This window comes from Hemitrygon akajei, chromosome 28, assembly GCF_048418815.1.
Source record: "Hemitrygon akajei chromosome 28, sHemAka1.3, whole genome shotgun sequence".
In the NCBI taxonomy this organism is placed as follows: Eukaryota; Metazoa; Chordata; class Chondrichthyes; order Myliobatiformes; family Dasyatidae; genus Hemitrygon; species Hemitrygon akajei.
Genome location: NC_133151.1, coordinates 42485385 through 42501289, shown reverse-complemented (window position 1 = coordinate 42501289; position 15905 = coordinate 42485385). Strand labels below are relative to the sequence as shown.

Here is a 15905-nt window from a genome sequence, read left to right as displayed (position 1 = left end):
AAATCTGGAGCCACAATCAGATTCTGCAGATGCTGGAATCTGGAGCCACAATCAGATTCCGCAGATACTGGAATCTGGAGCCACAATCAGATTCTGCAGATGCTGGAATCTCGAGCCACAATCAGATTCCGCAGATACTGGAATCTGGAGCCACAATCAGATTCTGCAGATGCTGGAATCTGGAGCCACAATCAGATTCTGCAGATGCTGGAATCTGGAGCCACAATCAGATTCTGCAGATGCTGGAATCTGGAGCCACAATCAGATTCTGCAGATGCTGGAATCTGGAGCCACAATCAGATTCTGCAGATGCTGGAATCTGGAGCCACAATCAGATTCTGCAGATGCTGGAATCTGGAGCCACAATCAGAGTCTGCAGATGCTGGAATCTGGAGCCACAATCAGATTCTGCAGATGCTGGAATCTGGAGCCACAATCAGATTCTGCAGATGCTGGAATCTGGAGCCACAATCAGATTCTGCAGATACTGGAATCTGGAGCCACAATCAGATTCTGCAGATGCTGGAATCTGGAGCCACAATCAGATTCTGCAGATGCTGGAATCTGGAGCCACAATCAGTAAATACGAGATTCTGCAGATGCTGGAATCTGGAGCCACAATCAGTAAATACGAGATTCTGCAGATGCTGGAATCTGGAGCCACAATCAGATTCTGCAGATGCTGGAATCTGGAGCCACAATCAGATTCTGCAGATACTGGAATCTGGAGCCACAATCAGATTCTGCAGATGCTGGAATCTGGAGCCACAATCAGTAAATACGAGATTCTGCAGATGCTGGAATCTGGAGCCACAATCAGATTCCGCAGATGCTGGAATCTGGAGCCACAATCAGATTCTGCAGATGCTGGAATCTGGAGCCACAATCAGATTCTGCAGATGCTGGAATCTGGAGCCACAATCAGATTCTGCAGATGCTGGAATCTGGAGCCACAATCAGATTCTGCAGATGCTGGAATCTGGAGCCACAATCAGATTCTGCAGATGCTGGAATCTGGAGCCACAATCAGATTCTGCAGATGCTGGAATCTGGAGCCACAATCAGATTCTGCAGATGCTGGAATCTGGAGCCACAATCAGATTCTGCAGATGCTGGAATCTGGAGCCACAATCAGATTCTGCAGATGCTGGAATCTGGAGCCACAATCAGATTCTGCAGATGCTGGAATCTGGAGCAACAATCAGATTCTGCAGATACTGGAATCTGGAGCCACAATCAGATTCTGCAGATGCTGGAATCTGGAGCCACAATCAGTAAATACGAGATTCTGCAGATGCTGGAATCTGGAGCCACAATCAGAGTCTGCAGATGCTGGAATCTGGAGCCACAATCAGATTCTGCAGATGCTGGAATCTGGAGCCACAATCAGATTCTGCAGATGCTGGAATCTGGAGCCACAATCAGATTCTGCAGATGCTGGAATCTGGAGCCACAATCAGATTCTGCAGATGCTGGAATCTGGAGCCACAATCAGATTCTGCAGATGCTGGAATCTGGAGCCACAATCAGATTCTGCAGATGCTGGAATCTCGAGCAGCAAACACAAAATGCTGGAGGTCAGGCGGCATCCGTGGAGGAGGGTAAACGTTTCAGGCTGAGGTCCTTCGCAACCGGTAAGGAAGGGGGCAGAGGCAGGATAAGAGGTGGGGAGTGGGGGCGGGGGGAGAGTACAAGTAGGCGAGACCAGGTGAGGAGGAAAGTGGCTCCTGGTTTGAAACATTGTCTGTTTATTCCCCTCCATAGATGCTGCCTGACCTGCTGAGTTCCTCTGGTATTTTGTGTCTGTGTTGCCCAAAAGTGGTAAATAGGTTTATTGCCACCACTGTACTGACATAGAATAGAAACTCTGTTTTACACGCTGTTTCTGCAGATCATTTCATCTCATCAGTTGTACAAGTGATAGCAGGAATGAACTGTTAATGAGATTCGTTTTCTTGCTGACGTTCACAGTGAGTCCAATGGATTCAATGAAAGACCGCCCCCTACAGGGCGGACACGCAACCAGCATGCCAAAGACACCAAACTCTGCACGTACAAGATGAGAGGGAAAAACAAACTAATGATAACAAACAAATAAGCAATAAATATCGAGAAGATGAGTCCTGGGAAGTGAGTCCGTAGGTTGTGGGAACAGTTCTGTAATTGGACAAATGGAGTTCTCCTCACTGGTTCAGGTGCCTGATGGTTGAGGGATAATAACTGTTCCTGAACCTGGTGGTATGGGACCTGAGGCTCCTGTACCTCCTTCCCGATGGAATCAGTTCAGAGTTGAGGTTATCCTCACTGGTTCAGGAGCCTGATGGTTGAGGGGTAATAACTGTTCCTGAACCTGGTGGTGTGGGACCTGAGGCTCCTGTACCTCCTTCCCGATGGAATCAGTTCAGAGTTGAGGTTATCCTCACTGGTTCAGGAGCCTGATGGTTGAGGGGTAATAACTGTTCCTGAACCTGGTGGTGTGGGACCTGAGGCTCCTGTACCTCCTTCCCGATGGAATCAGTTCAGAGTTGAGGTTATCCCCTCTGGTTCAGGAGCCTGATGGTTGAGGGGTAATAACTGTTCCTGAACCTGGTGGTGTGGGACCTGAGGCTCCTGTACCTCCTTCCTGATGGAATCAGTTCAGAGTTGAGGTTATCCTCACTGGTTCAGGAGCCTGATGGTTGAGGGGTAATAACTGTTCCTGAGCCTGGTGGTGTGGGACCTGAGGCTCCTGTACCTCCTTCCCGATGCCAGCAGTGAGAAGAGCCTCGATGGATGGTGCTTTCCTGCGACAGTGCTCTGTGCCCAGTGGTGGGGAGGGCTTTATCACTGATAGACGACCATATCCACTACTCTTCGTAGGATTTTCTGTTCAAGGGCATTGGTGTTTCCCTACCAGGCCATGATGTAGCCAGTCAATATACTTACTACCACACAGCCACAGAGGTTTGCCTAAGGTTTCTACGTCATGCCGAATCTTCGCAGACTTCTCGGGAAGTGGAGACACTGCTGTGCTTTCTTCATGATTGCACTTGTGTGCTGGGCAGAGGAACAGGAATGTAAAGTCTCTTGTTGGAGATGGTCATCGCCCGGCAGTTGTGTGTCGAGGGACGATGGTTCGAGCCTCCCTTGTTGGAGATGGTCATCGCCCGGCAGTTGTGTGTCGAGGGACGATGGTTCGAGCCTCCCTTGTTGGAGATGGTCATCGCCCGGCAGTTGTGTGTCGAGGGACGATGGTTCGAGCCTCCCTCGTTGGAGATGGTCATTGCCTGGCAGTTGTGTGTCGAGGGATGATGGTTCGAGCCTCCCTTGTTGGAGATGGTCATTGCCTGGCAGTTGTGTGTCGAGGGACGATGGTTCGAGCCTCCCTCGTTGGAGATGGTCATTGCCTGGCAGTTGTGTGTCGAGGGACGATGGTTCGAGCCTCCCTCGTTGGAGATGGTCATTGACCGGCAGTTGTGTGTCGAGGGACGATGGTTCGAGCCTCCCTTGTTGGAGATGGTCATTGACCGGCAGTTGTGTGTCGAGGGACGATGGTTCGAGCCTCCCTTGTTGGAGATGGTCATCGCCCGGCAGTTGTGTGTCGAGGGACGATGGTTCGAGCCTCCCTCGTTGGAGATGGTCATTGCCTGGCAGTTGTGTGTCGAGGGACGATGGTTCGAGCCTCCCTTGTTGGAGATGGTCATTGCCTGGCAGTTGTGTGTCGAGGGACGATGGTTCGAGCCTCCCTCGTTGGAGATGGTCATTGCCTGGCAGTTGTGTGTCGAGGGACGATGGTTCGAGCCTCCCTTGTTGGAGATGGTCATTGACCGGCAGTTGTGTGTCGAGGGACGATGGTTCGAGCCTCCCTTGTTGGAGATGGTCATCGCCTGGCAGTTGTGTGTCGAGGGACGATGGTTCGAGCCTCCCTCGTTGGAGATGGTCATCGCCTGGCAGTTGTGTGGCTCGAATGTCACTTGCCAGCCCGAGCCTGGGTCCTGCTGCACTTGGGGATTCACTACCTGAGGAGTCAGGAATGGTGCAACATCCCCACATCTCACCTGATGACGGAAGGAAGGTCATTGACGAAGCAGCTGAAGATGGTTGGTCCTGGGAGACTTCCCTGAGGATGAGATGATTGACCTCCAACCACTACAACCATCGTCCTTCGTGTCAGGTCTGATTCCAACCAGCAGAGGGATTTCCCCCTAACTCCCATTGACTCCATTTTAGCTAGGGCACCTTGAAGCCATATTCGGTCAAATGGTGCCTTGATCTTGAGGGCTTTCACTCTGGTATTTAGCTCTTTGGTCCATGTTTGGACCAAGGAGATGATGAGGTCAGTGGCCTTGGCAGAACCCAGACTGGGCATCCGTAAGCAGGTTATTGCCGAGTAGGTGCTGCGTTGTAGCACTGTTGATGACCCCTCCCATTACCTTGCTGATGATTGAGAGTAGGCTGACAGGCCGCTAATTGGCTGTGTTGGGCATCCTGTATCCTGTATACAAGACGTACCTGGGCAGTTTTCCACGTTGCCGAGTAGATGCCAGTACTGGAACAGCTTGGCTAGTGGCAGAGCAAGTCTTCAGGACTATTACCGGGATTTTGTCTGGCCCCATGGCCTTCGTAGTATTTCAGCAGTTTTGTGATATCACGTGGAGTGAATCGGATTGGCCGCGTACTGACATCTGGGATGCAGTTTTGTGATATCACGTGGAGTGAATCGGATTGGCCGCGTGCTGACATCTGGGATGCAGTTTTGTGATATCACGTGGAGTGAATCGGATTGGCCGCGTGCTGACATCTGGGATGCAGTTTTGTGATATCACGTGGAGTGAATCGGATTGGCCGCGTGCTGACATCTGGGATGCAGTTTTGTGATATCACGTGGAGTGAATCGGATTGGCCGCGTGCTGACATCTGGGATGCTGAGGACTTGGAGCTGGATCATCCACTGGCCATTTCTGACTGAAGATTGGTGCAAATCTTCGCACGGGTGTGCTGGGCTCCTCATTGAGGATGGGGATATTTGTGGAGCCTCCTCCTCCAGTGAGTTCTTCGATTCGGCTGGTTGTGGCAGGACTACAGAGCTTAGATCTGATCAGATGGTTGTGGGACCTCTTAGCTCTGCCTATTACTTGCTGCTTGTGGTGTTTGCAATGCAATTCGTCCCGTGTTGTGGCTTCACCAGGGTATTGAGGCATGTCTGGTGTTCTCAGCATGCCCTCCTGCACTTCTCACTGAAGCAGGGCTGACCCCCTGGCCTGGGAGGGATGTGCCGGGCCATGAGGTTACAGATTGTGGTTGAGCTCAGTTGTGCTGCTGTTGATGGTCATAGACACCCAGCCTTGGGCAGCTAGATCTGTTCGAAGTCTCTCCCATTTAGCACGGTGGCAGTGGAGGGCTTCTTCAATGTGCAGACGGGATTTAGTCTCCACAGATACTGTGCGATGGTCGCTTCTACCAATGCTGTCATGGACAGGTGCTTCCGTGACAGGCCGGTCGGTGAGAATGAGGTGAAGTCTGTTTTTCCCTGGTGTCGGTTCCCAGTCAGCAGGGCCCGACCAGCTCGGAGGGTGGTGGTGCGACCGATGATGGACACTGAAGTTCTTTCTGTGCCCTTGCCACCCTCCACATGGAGAAGTTCTGATTCATCGGCCGAGGGAGGACGGTACGTGGTAGTCAGCAGGCGCGTTCAACCCGGTGCCGTGGGGCTTCATGGGGTCCAGAGTCGACGTTGAGACCTGCAGGGCTGCGAGACCTGTCCTGCTGGTGAGGGAGTACGTACCCAGGAATGATGTCTCCCAACTTCAGCACCGGTCTCCAGATGTTAGCGAGGGTTGACAGGGCTGCTTTTCCCATTGTCGTTTCCGGTGCCTGGGTCACTTTCAAATCCACCGTCTGCCATGGTGAGATTCAAACCCATGTCCCCAGTGCACAAATGGGTCTCCGGATTACTGATCACCACATCTCCCCAGTTCCAGCGTAGCATCCCAACTCCCGTACTCACTGCCCTGAAGGCCAATGTGCTGATGCTCGGGCAGTGGGACTTCTCAGATACGGGAGCGTTGATCGGGGTGGTGGGGGGCTGTGGATCGATGGGATGCCTTATCCAATCCCTCAACCCCGTTCTCCCCGCAGACGGGAGAGCTGAGGACCAAGATGAGTCAGTCACACGAAGACAGCCTGACGTGTGCGGCCTGGAACCCCGACGGCAAGCGGTTTGTCACCGGCGGGCAGCGGGGGCAGTTCTACCAGTGTGTGAGTATCCGGGCGGGAAGTGGGTGGGGGGGAGCGCGGATCTCGGGGACCGAACGATGTCGCGGTCCACGTGCTGACACGGAGGCTGAGGGTGCGCGGTGCTGGGCTGGGCAGGACACATGGGTGCGTGAGGGAAGTGTGGAGGGGCAAACGCGTGGACTTTTCTGTCACAGGGTGTGGCATGTCCCCTGGCAGTGGATCTCCCCCCCCCCCCCCACGCTCTTGCCCTCCCCCATCTCTGCTTGCCCCTGTTCCCTGCTCCGCATCTCCCCTCAGACTCCAACCCGTGCCTCTTCTCAGTCCCTCCCTTTCCCATATCTCCCCGGGGGTTGTGCCGGTAGTCAGCGAGGTCCCGTTCTCTGCGTGTCCGCACTAAAGGCTGCTGGTCTGATCCTGGGGCAGAGAGACACAGGGCTCGTGAGGAGGAGGCGTGCGTTAAAAGATAGGAGGGGAGGGGAAGGACAGATGTCCCGTGTGAGCCTGACTGACATTGAGTGCTGGCGCGTCCTGGGGCACTGGAACAGAAATCTCCCTTGCCCCACCTCCTCCTATTCTCGTCCTCTACGCCATCTCCTCTTGCCCTCTCCCCCCCCCCCCCCCGTACTTCTTGCCCTTATCACAGATCACCACCCCCACCAGCTGGGCCGGCATTGTGGGGGTGGAGGGATTCGATGTTGGGGGGTCAGCAGGGTCCAGCCTCGGTGACACTGACCATCTCTGGACCCTGGGCAGGACCTGGACGGCAACGTGCTGGACTCGTGGGAGGGCGTGCGTGTGCAATGCCTGTGGTGCCTCAACGACGGCAAGACCATTCTGGCGTCTGACACCCACCAGCGGATCCGAGGCTACAACTTCGAGGAACTCACCGACCGCAACATGTGAGGGGCTGCTGTCGGACCGCGGGGGCAGAGGGTGGAGGGGGGTGTGAACGGGGCCAGGGCAGAGTGGTGGGTGGTGTGGAGCGGGGGCAGAGGGTGGAGGGGGTGTGAACGGGGCCAGGGCAGAGTGGTGGGTGGTGTGGAGCGGGGTGCAGAGGGTGGAGGGGGTGTGAACGGGGCCAGGGCAGAGTGGTGGGTGGTGTGGAGCGGGGGCAGAGGGTGGAGGGGGTGTGAACGGGGCCAGGGCAGAGTGGTGGGTGGTGTGGAGCGGGTGCAGAGGGTGGAGGGGGGTGTGAACGGGGCCAGGGCAGAGTGGTGGGTGGTGTGGAGCGGGGGCAGAGGGTGGAGGGGGGTGTGAACGGGGCCAGGGCAGAGTGGTGGGTGGTGTGGAGCGGGGGCAGAGGGTGGAGGGGGGTGTGAACGGGGCCAGGGCAGAGTGGTGGGTGGTGTGGAGCGGGGGCAGAGGGTGGAGGGGGGTGTGAACGGGGCCAGGGCAGAGTGGTGGGTGGTGTGGAGCGGGGGCAGAGGGTGGAGGGGGGTGTGAACGGGGCCAGGGCAGAGTGGTGGGTGGTGTGGAGCGGGGGCAGAGGGTGGAGGGGGGTGTGAACGGGGCCAGGGCAGAGTGGTGGGTGGTGTGGAGCGGGTGCAGAGGGTGGTGGGGGGTGTGAACGGGGCCAGGGCAGAATGGTGGGTGGTGTGGAGCGGGTGCAGAGGGTGGTGGGGGGTGTGAACGGGGCCAGGGCAGAGTGGTGGGTGGTGTGGAGCGGGTGCAGAGGGTGGTGGGGGGTGTGAACGGGGCCAGGGCAGAGTGGTGGGTGGTGTGGAGCGGGGGCAGAGGGTGGAGGGGGGTGTGAACGGGGCCAGGGCAGACTGGTGGGTGGTGTGGAGCGGGGGCAGACACATCCAGCCCTGAGACACCAGGCAAGGTAATTAGATTCCAAACAATTGGTTTATTGATCATTACAGAATGTCTCTCTGGTGCTTCCCGCTCCCTCCCCTCTCCCTTCCCCTTTTCCCAACCATGATTCCCCTCTCCCTGCCCCCTTCCCACTCTCAGTCCACAATAGAGACCCAGATCAGAATCAGGTTTATCATCACTCACACATGCCAGGAAATTTGTTTTTGTGACAGCAGTACAGTGCAATATATAAAATTGCTACAGTCCTGTGCGAAAGTCTTGGGCACCCTAGCGATATATAAAATTACTACAGTACTGTGCGATAGTCTTGGGCACCCTAGCAATATATAAAATTGCTACAGTACTGTGCGATAGTCTTGGGCACCCTAGCGATATATAAAATTGCTACAGTACTGTGCAAAAGTCTTGGGCACCCTAGCAATGTATAAAATTGCTACAGTACTGTGCGATAGTCTTGGGCACCCTAGCGATATATAAAATTGCTACAGTACTGTGCAAAAGTCTTGGGCACCCTAGCAATGTATAAAATTGCTACAGTCCTGTGCGATAGTCTTGGGCACCCTAGCAATGTATAAAATTGCTACAGTCCTGTGCGAAAGTCTTGGGCACCCTAGCAATGTATAAAATTGCTACAGTCCTGTGCGATAGTCTTGGGCACCCTAGCGATATATAAAATTGCTACAGTCCTGTGCGAAAGTCTTGGGCACCCTAGCGATATATGTGTGCCTGAGACTTGTGGAGTGCTGTCTGACTCTGAAGATGAGTGAGTAATCAGACTCACAGCAGGTGGAGATGGCAGATAACTGTGAAGTTCTCTACTTTGCTGTGATAAGAACAGGCAAGACTATTATTGAAATAGAACTCGATTGGAAAGTGCTGACATTCAGAAAGGTGGGGTGCTTACACACAAAGTCACTAAGAAGGCAAATGCTCCCGAAGGCGTGCGTCTCGAACAGCCTCTGACAACCCAGTCCAGCTCCCGGCCTTCACGTGTGGCTCAGCTGCTAAGCCCAGTTCGACCGTTTCTACTGACAGGAGAAAGGGGCAAAGCCTCTGGGCAAAACCAGTCGCTCTGGGCAGATGAGGCTCATCGGCCGTGGTTGGCAGCTCACCTAGGGGAAGGAAAACTGATCTCGAACCTCCGCCGCCTTGCGGCCATCCCCACCGACGGAGAAGGCTTTGGGAGTAAACCCCGAGGGGAAAGGTCTGGAGCTGGAATCCCTAAGGCAGCCCTACACTGGCTGGCAATTCCTGCGAAGCCGCTGGTGCCGAGCTGTATCAGTGTCCCGCGTGTAGAGCGAGAGCCTACAACACGGTCAGCTGCTTGCTCTACAAGTCGTGCTGCCCTGGGTCACGCAGAGAGCTGGGACGCAGCGTCCGTGGTCGACCCCGAGGGCCTCGCGGTATGGCGAGACCAGACCGAGTAGTTTGTGCAGTTCTGCTGTTCTTGGAGGGTGTTTACAGGACAGTCACGTGAGGGGTTGACTGGGCTGCTCTTCATTCGAGATTAGCAGGAGGATGTTTGTTTTATTTAGAGATACAGTGCAGTAACAAGCCCTTCCAGCCCAATGACGCCAATTAATCTGGCAACCGGACTGTGGCAGGAAGACAGAGCGGGGTTGAGAGGGATGATGGAATGGCAGAGCAGGCTCGATGGGCTGAATGGCCTGGTTTCACTCCTATATCTTGGGGTCTAATACCCTTGTACCCAGCAGGTCCCGCACCGAGAGAGGGTGTCTGCAGGGTTGTCAGGAGGGTGCGGAAATGAAGTTCCTGGATCTAATAAATTCCCGGTCCCGTAACCACCGTTTCCCCTCGGGTAGACTTGCCTCGTGGGATGCCCTGTTCCGCTCACCATCTCCTCTCCTTCCAGAGTGCAAGAAGACCACCCGATCATGTCGTTCACAGTCTCCAGAAACGGCCGGCTGGCCTTGCTCAACGTCGCCACTCAGGTGAGCCAGCCAGCCTGTCCGCGGATTCTTCCCAGTTCCTCCCCTACGCGAGGTGCCTGGCGGAGGTTGTAGACACCTCGGGGTGCAGCCCCTCTGACGTTCCAGTCTGAAGTCCCTTTCTGTTCCGCAGGGGGTTCACCTCTGGGATCTACAGGATCGTGTTTTACTGCAGAAGTACCAGGGCGTCACCCAGGGTTTTTATACCATTCACTCCTGCCTCGGGGGCACGAGTGAGGATTTCATAGCCAGTGGCAGTGAAGGTGAGTGACCCAAGGAACCCCCTTTCCTTCCCTTCCTAAGCTGCTGGAGGGGTGACAGTTCATCCCTCTCCACGGATGCTGCCCGACCCGCCGAGTGTGTGTATACAGAGAGAGACACGCGCGCCACACTATTGGCTGCAGCTGTACACCTGCTCGTTAATGTGAATAGCTAATCAGCCAATCGCGTGGCAGCGACTCAGTGCATTGAAGCACGCAGGCACGGTCAAGAGGTTCAGTTGTTGTTCAGACCGAACACCAGAGTTGAAGTTCCATCGGGTCGGAGGCTGCCCATGGGGAACGTGAGGCGCTGCTCCTCCACATCACCATACAATTTCGGAGCAGACGCAGGCCGTTCAGCCCATCGAGCCTGCTCCGCCATTCACTGATCCAGTCATCCCCACTCTCCCCAGACCCTTTGATGCCCTGGCTAACCAAGAACCTATCTATCCCTGCCTTAAATACACCCAATGAATTGGCCTCCACAGCTGCTCGTGGCAACAAATTCCACAGATTTACCACCCTCTGACTAAAGTAATTTCTCCGCATCTCTGTTCTAAAAGGATGTCCTTCAATCCTGAAGTTGTGCCCTCTTGTCCTGACCATTAGATAAGGCAAATAACTTTGCCCTATCTAATCTGTTCAGGCCTTTTAACATTTGGAGTGTTTCTATGAGATCCCCCCCTCATTCTCCTGAACTCCGGGGAATACAGCCCGAGAGCTGCCAGACATTCCTCGTAGAGGAGGCCATGGACGGCCATGTCAGATTGGAAATAGGGATCAGAATTAGAATTAGTGGATAACGCTCAACTATGCCAGAGATCCAAAACACAACTGTGATGGGCCGAACGATCTGTTTCCTTCTACCAGATGGTTCTGTCTTGCCCCTGAATCTGAAGGTTGAGCACTGTCCCAGTCCCAGTACGTGATGGGACCTGGGCTCTTCAGTACCTTCGTACATCGTCAGTCCCAGGGGCTGGCCCTTCGGCCCACAGTGTCTCTGCTGTCCAAGGTGTAAAAATCAAACCAGTGCCTTCTGCCTGCTCGTGAACAACATCTCTCCATTCTTCACACATTCACATCACCCTGGGCTGCCGTACATGTCTGCTTAAATTTTTCCCCCTCTCAGCTTAAAGCTGTGCCGTTTCCACCCTGGGAAAACAACTGTCTGCCAAATCTACAGCTCTCCTAGTTTTATAAACCGCTGCTGGGTCATCCCATGTCCTGCGATGCTCCAATGAAAAGCTCTGCTTGCCTGGATTACTCTCTAATCCAGGCAACCTCCCAGTAAATCTCTGCTTGCAACATGCACTCTAATCCAGGCAACCTCCCGGTAAATCTCTGCTTGCAACATGCACTCTAATCCAGGCAACCTCCCGGTAAATCTCTGCTTGCAACATGCACTCTAATCCAGGCAACCTCCCGGTAAATCTCTGCTTGCAACATGCACTCTAATCCAGGCAACCTCCCGGTAAATCTCTGCTTGCAACATGCACTCTAATCCAGGCAACCTCCCGGTAAATCTCTGCTTGCAACATGCACTCTAATCCAGGCAACCTCCCGGTAAATCTCTGCTTGCAACATGCACTCTAATCCAGGCAACCTCCCGGTAAATCTCTGCTTGCAACATGCACTCTAATCCAGGCAACCTCCCGGTAAATCTCTGCTTGCAACATGCACTCTAATCCAGGCAACCTCCCGGTAAATCTCTGCTTGCAACATGCACTCTAATCCAGGCAACCTCCCGGTAAATCTCTGCTTGCAACATGCACTCTAATCCAGGCAACCTCTCTGAAGTTCCCACCTCCCTCCTGTAATGGGGCAGCGGGAACTGCCCTCAGCGGCCTGACCCGGGCTTTCTCCATCTTCAACGTGCTAAAAGCAGTTGTTTCGGTCGTTGGACTCAGTTGAACCTGAGGCCTACACAGAATGGAGGAGGGGAGTAGCAACTCCATTGCTACGAGAGTCGAGGTCCAAGGGAACAACCTCAGTATAGAGGGGCGTCCTTTCAGAACAGATGAGGAGGTATGTCTTCAGCCAGAGGGTGGTGAATCTGTGGAATTCATTGCCATAGACAACTGTGGACACCAAAACTTAGACTTTTGAACTGACTGACAGCAGAGTTACGGGGAGAAGGCAGGAGAATGGGGTTGAGAGGGATAATAAATCAGCCTCGATGGACTGATTCTGCTCCTGAGTCTTATAAGACCTTAAGATAGAGGATCAGAACTAAACCATTTGGCCCATCGATGTCTTCCTTTTTTAAACAAAGGGGCTTCCTTTCTTCCACCATCAACTCTGCTCTCAAATGCATCTCTCCCCTTTCCCGCACATCTGCCCTCACCCCATCCGCCTGCCAGCCCACTCGGGATAGGGTTCCCCTTGTCCTCATATACCACCCCACCAGCCTCCGGGTCCAACGTATAATTCTCCGTAACTTCCACCACCTCCAACGGGATCCCACTACCAAGCACATCTTTCCCTCTCCCCCTCTTTCTGCCTTCTGCAGGGATCGCTCCCTACGCGACTCCCTTGTCCATTTGTCACCCCCATCCCTTCCCACCGATCTCCCTCCTGGCACTTATCCTTGTAAACGGATCAAGTGCTACACCTGCCCTTACACTTCCTCCATCACCACCATTCAGGGCCCCAGACAGTCCTTCCAGGTGAGGCGACACTTCACCTGTGAGTCGGCTGGTGTGGTATACTGCGTCCGGTGCTCCCGGTGTGGCCTTTTATATAATGGTGAGACCCGACGCAGACTGGGAGACTGTTTCGCTGAACACCTATGCTCGGTCCACCAGAGAAAGCAGGATCTCCCAGTGGCTACACATTTTAATTCCATGTCCCATTCCCACTATGATATGTCTATCCATGGCCTCCTCTACTGTCAAGATGAAGCCACACTCAGGTTGGAGGAACAACACCTTATATACCGGCTGGGTAGCCTCCAACCTGATGGCATGAACATTGACTTCTCTAACTTCTGTTAATGCCCCTCCTTCCCTTCTTACCCCATCCCTGACATATTTAGTTGTTTATTTTTTTTGTCTCTCTCTGCCCGTCACCCTGCCTGTTCTCCATCTCCCTCTGGTATTCCCCTCCCCCTTTCTTTCTCCCGAGGCCTCCCATCCCATGATCCTTTCCCTTCTCCAGCTCCGTATCACTTTCGCCAATCACCTTTCCAGCTCTTAGCTTCATCCCACCCCCTCCGGTCTCCTCCTATCATTTTGCATTTCCCCCTCCCCCCACTACTTTCAAATCTCTTACTATCTTTCCTTTCGGTCAGTCCTGACGAAGGGTCTCGGCCCGAAACGTCGACAGCGCTTCTCCCTATTGATGCTGCCGAGCCTGCTGTGTTCCACCAGCATTTTGTGTGTGTTGTTTGAATTTCCAGCATCTGCAGATTTCCCTCGAGTCTGTTCTGCCATTTCATCACGGCTGATCCATTTTCCCTCTCAGCCCCAGTCTCCTGCCTTCTCCCCGTATCCTCCATGCCCTGACCAGTCCAGGATCTATCCACCTCACGATAACTTGGCCTCTACAGCCACCTGTGCCAGTGAAGTCCACAGACTCGGCCCTGTCTGGCTGACGAAATGGCTCCATTTGCATGCTGGAGCTTACTCTGGGTGAATGGCGTCATTCCGCACCGATACCTCAGGCTCCTGCCATTGTGAGATCTTCCTGTGCACAGTTTAGGCATTGCTTTTGCTGACTCCCAGCAGGAACAAAAATCCGTGCGCAGAGAAGCAAGTGCAGGGTGCTTCTCACTCGCTGCCTCAATTTGACGTGAAACTAATTTTGCTGAATTTGCAGACCACAAGGTCTACATCTGGCATCGAAAGAGCGAGCTTCCGGTGGCCGAGCTGACGGGCCACACTCGGACAGTCAACTGTGTGAGCTGGAACCCTCAGATCCCCTCCATGCTGGCAAGCGCTTCTGACGATGGAACTGTCCGGATATGGGGACCCGCACCCAGCCTCGACAGCGAGGATCCAGAAGGTGAGGTTACATCCCCCTGCCCAGTACACTGCCTCTCCTGCGCACCTTCACAGGAGCGTTGCCTTAAATTCCACTGGTCCCTCTCTGCGGAGCTCTGCATCTCTAACTAATCCCACTGTCCCACTCTCTCCCCACAGTCCTGTGTCAGTCCCCAAACTAATCCCACTGTCCCACTCTCTCCCCACAGACCTGTGTCAGTCCCCAAACTAATCCCACTGTCCCACTCTCTCCCCACAGCCCTGTGTCAGTCCCCAAACTAATCCCACTGTCCCACTCTCTCCCCACAGCCCTGTGTCAGTCCCCAAACTAATCCCACTGTCCCACTCTCTCCCCACAGTCCTGTGTCAGTCCCCAAACTAATCCCACTGTCCCACTTCCTCCCCACAGCCCTGTGTCAGTCCCCAAACTAATCCCATTGTCCCACCCTTTCCCCACAGCCCTGTGTCAGTCCCCAAACTAATCCCACTGCCCCACTCTCTCCCCACAGCCCTGTGTCAGTCCCCAAACTAATCCCACTGTCCCACTCTCTCCCCACAGCCCTGTGTCAGTCCCCAAACTAATCCCACTGTCCCACTCTGTCCCCACAGCCCTGTGTCAGTCCCCAAACTAATCCCACTGTCCCACTTCCTCCCCACAGCCCTGTGTCAGTCCCCAAACTAATCCCACTGTCCCACTTCCTCCCCACAGCCCTGTCAGTCCCCAAACGAATCCCACTGTCCCACCCTCTCCCCACAGCCCTGTGTCAGTCCCCAAACTAATCCCACTGTCCTACTCTCTCCCCACAGCCCTGTGTCAGTCCCTAAACTAATCCCACTGTCCCACCCTCTCCCCACAGCCCTGTGTCAGTCCCCAAACTAATCCCACTGTCCCACCCTCTCCCCACAGCCCTGTGTCAGTCCCCAAACTAATCCCACTGTCCCACCCTCCCCACAGTCCTGTGTCAGTCCCCAAACTAATCCCACTGTCCCACTCTCACCCCACAGCCCTGTATCAGTCCCCAAACTAATCCCACTGTCCCACTCTCTCCCCACAGCCCTGTGTCAGTCCCCAAACTAATCCCACTGTCCCACTCTCTCCCCACAGCCCTGTGTCGGTCCCCAAACTAATCACTAAAGTGTGTTTGGTTTGAGCATGGTCGACACTGAGAAGGTTGACTTAATGTGCCGTTTTGACAGACAGACAGACATACTTTATTGATCCCGAGGGAAATTGGGTTTCGTTACAGCCGCACCAACCATGAATCGTGAAGAAATATAGCAATTAAAAACCATAAATAATTAAATAATAAGTTAATCATGCCAAGTGGAAATAAGTCCAGGACCAGCCTATTGGCTCAGGGTGTCTGACACTCCGAGGGAGGAGTTGTAATGTTTGATGGCCACAGGCTGGAATGCTCCTGTGACGCTCAGTGTTACATCTCAGTGGAATGAGTCTCTGGCTGAATGTACTCCTGTGCCTAACCAGTACATTATGGAGTGGATGGGAGACATTGTCCAAGATGGCATGCAACTTGGACAGCATCCTCTTTTCAGATACCACCATCAGAGAGTCCAGTTCCACCCCCACAACATCACTGGCCTTACGAATGAGTTTGTTGATTCTGTTGGTGTCTGCTACCCTCAGCCTGCTGCCCCAGCACACAACAGCAAACATGATAGCA

At 54.1% G+C, this 15905-nt stretch overlaps 1 protein-coding gene across 4 annotated transcripts in view; it reads left to right on the top strand.

Moving 5' to 3' along the window:
- The window catches only part of LOC140717873 (WD repeat-containing protein 26-like), a 251924-nt gene that overhangs the window by 199002 nt on the left and 37017 nt on the right, over window positions 1-15905 (top strand). For 2 of the 4 annotated variants that reach the window (XM_073031596.1, XM_073031598.1), the window contains exons 9-13: window positions 6118-6237; window positions 6970-7115; window positions 9908-9986; window positions 10117-10246; window positions 14060-14245. In XM_073031596.1, coding sequence (XP_072887697.1) covers window positions 6118-6237; window positions 6970-7115; window positions 9908-9986; window positions 10117-10246; window positions 14060-14245 — 661 coding nt within the window. Of the gene's footprint in view, window positions 1-6117; window positions 6238-6969; window positions 7116-9907; window positions 9987-10116; window positions 10247-14059; window positions 14489-15905 lie in introns of those variants that run through there. The other 2 variants (XM_073031594.1, XM_073031595.1) reach the window with 2 other exon arrangements.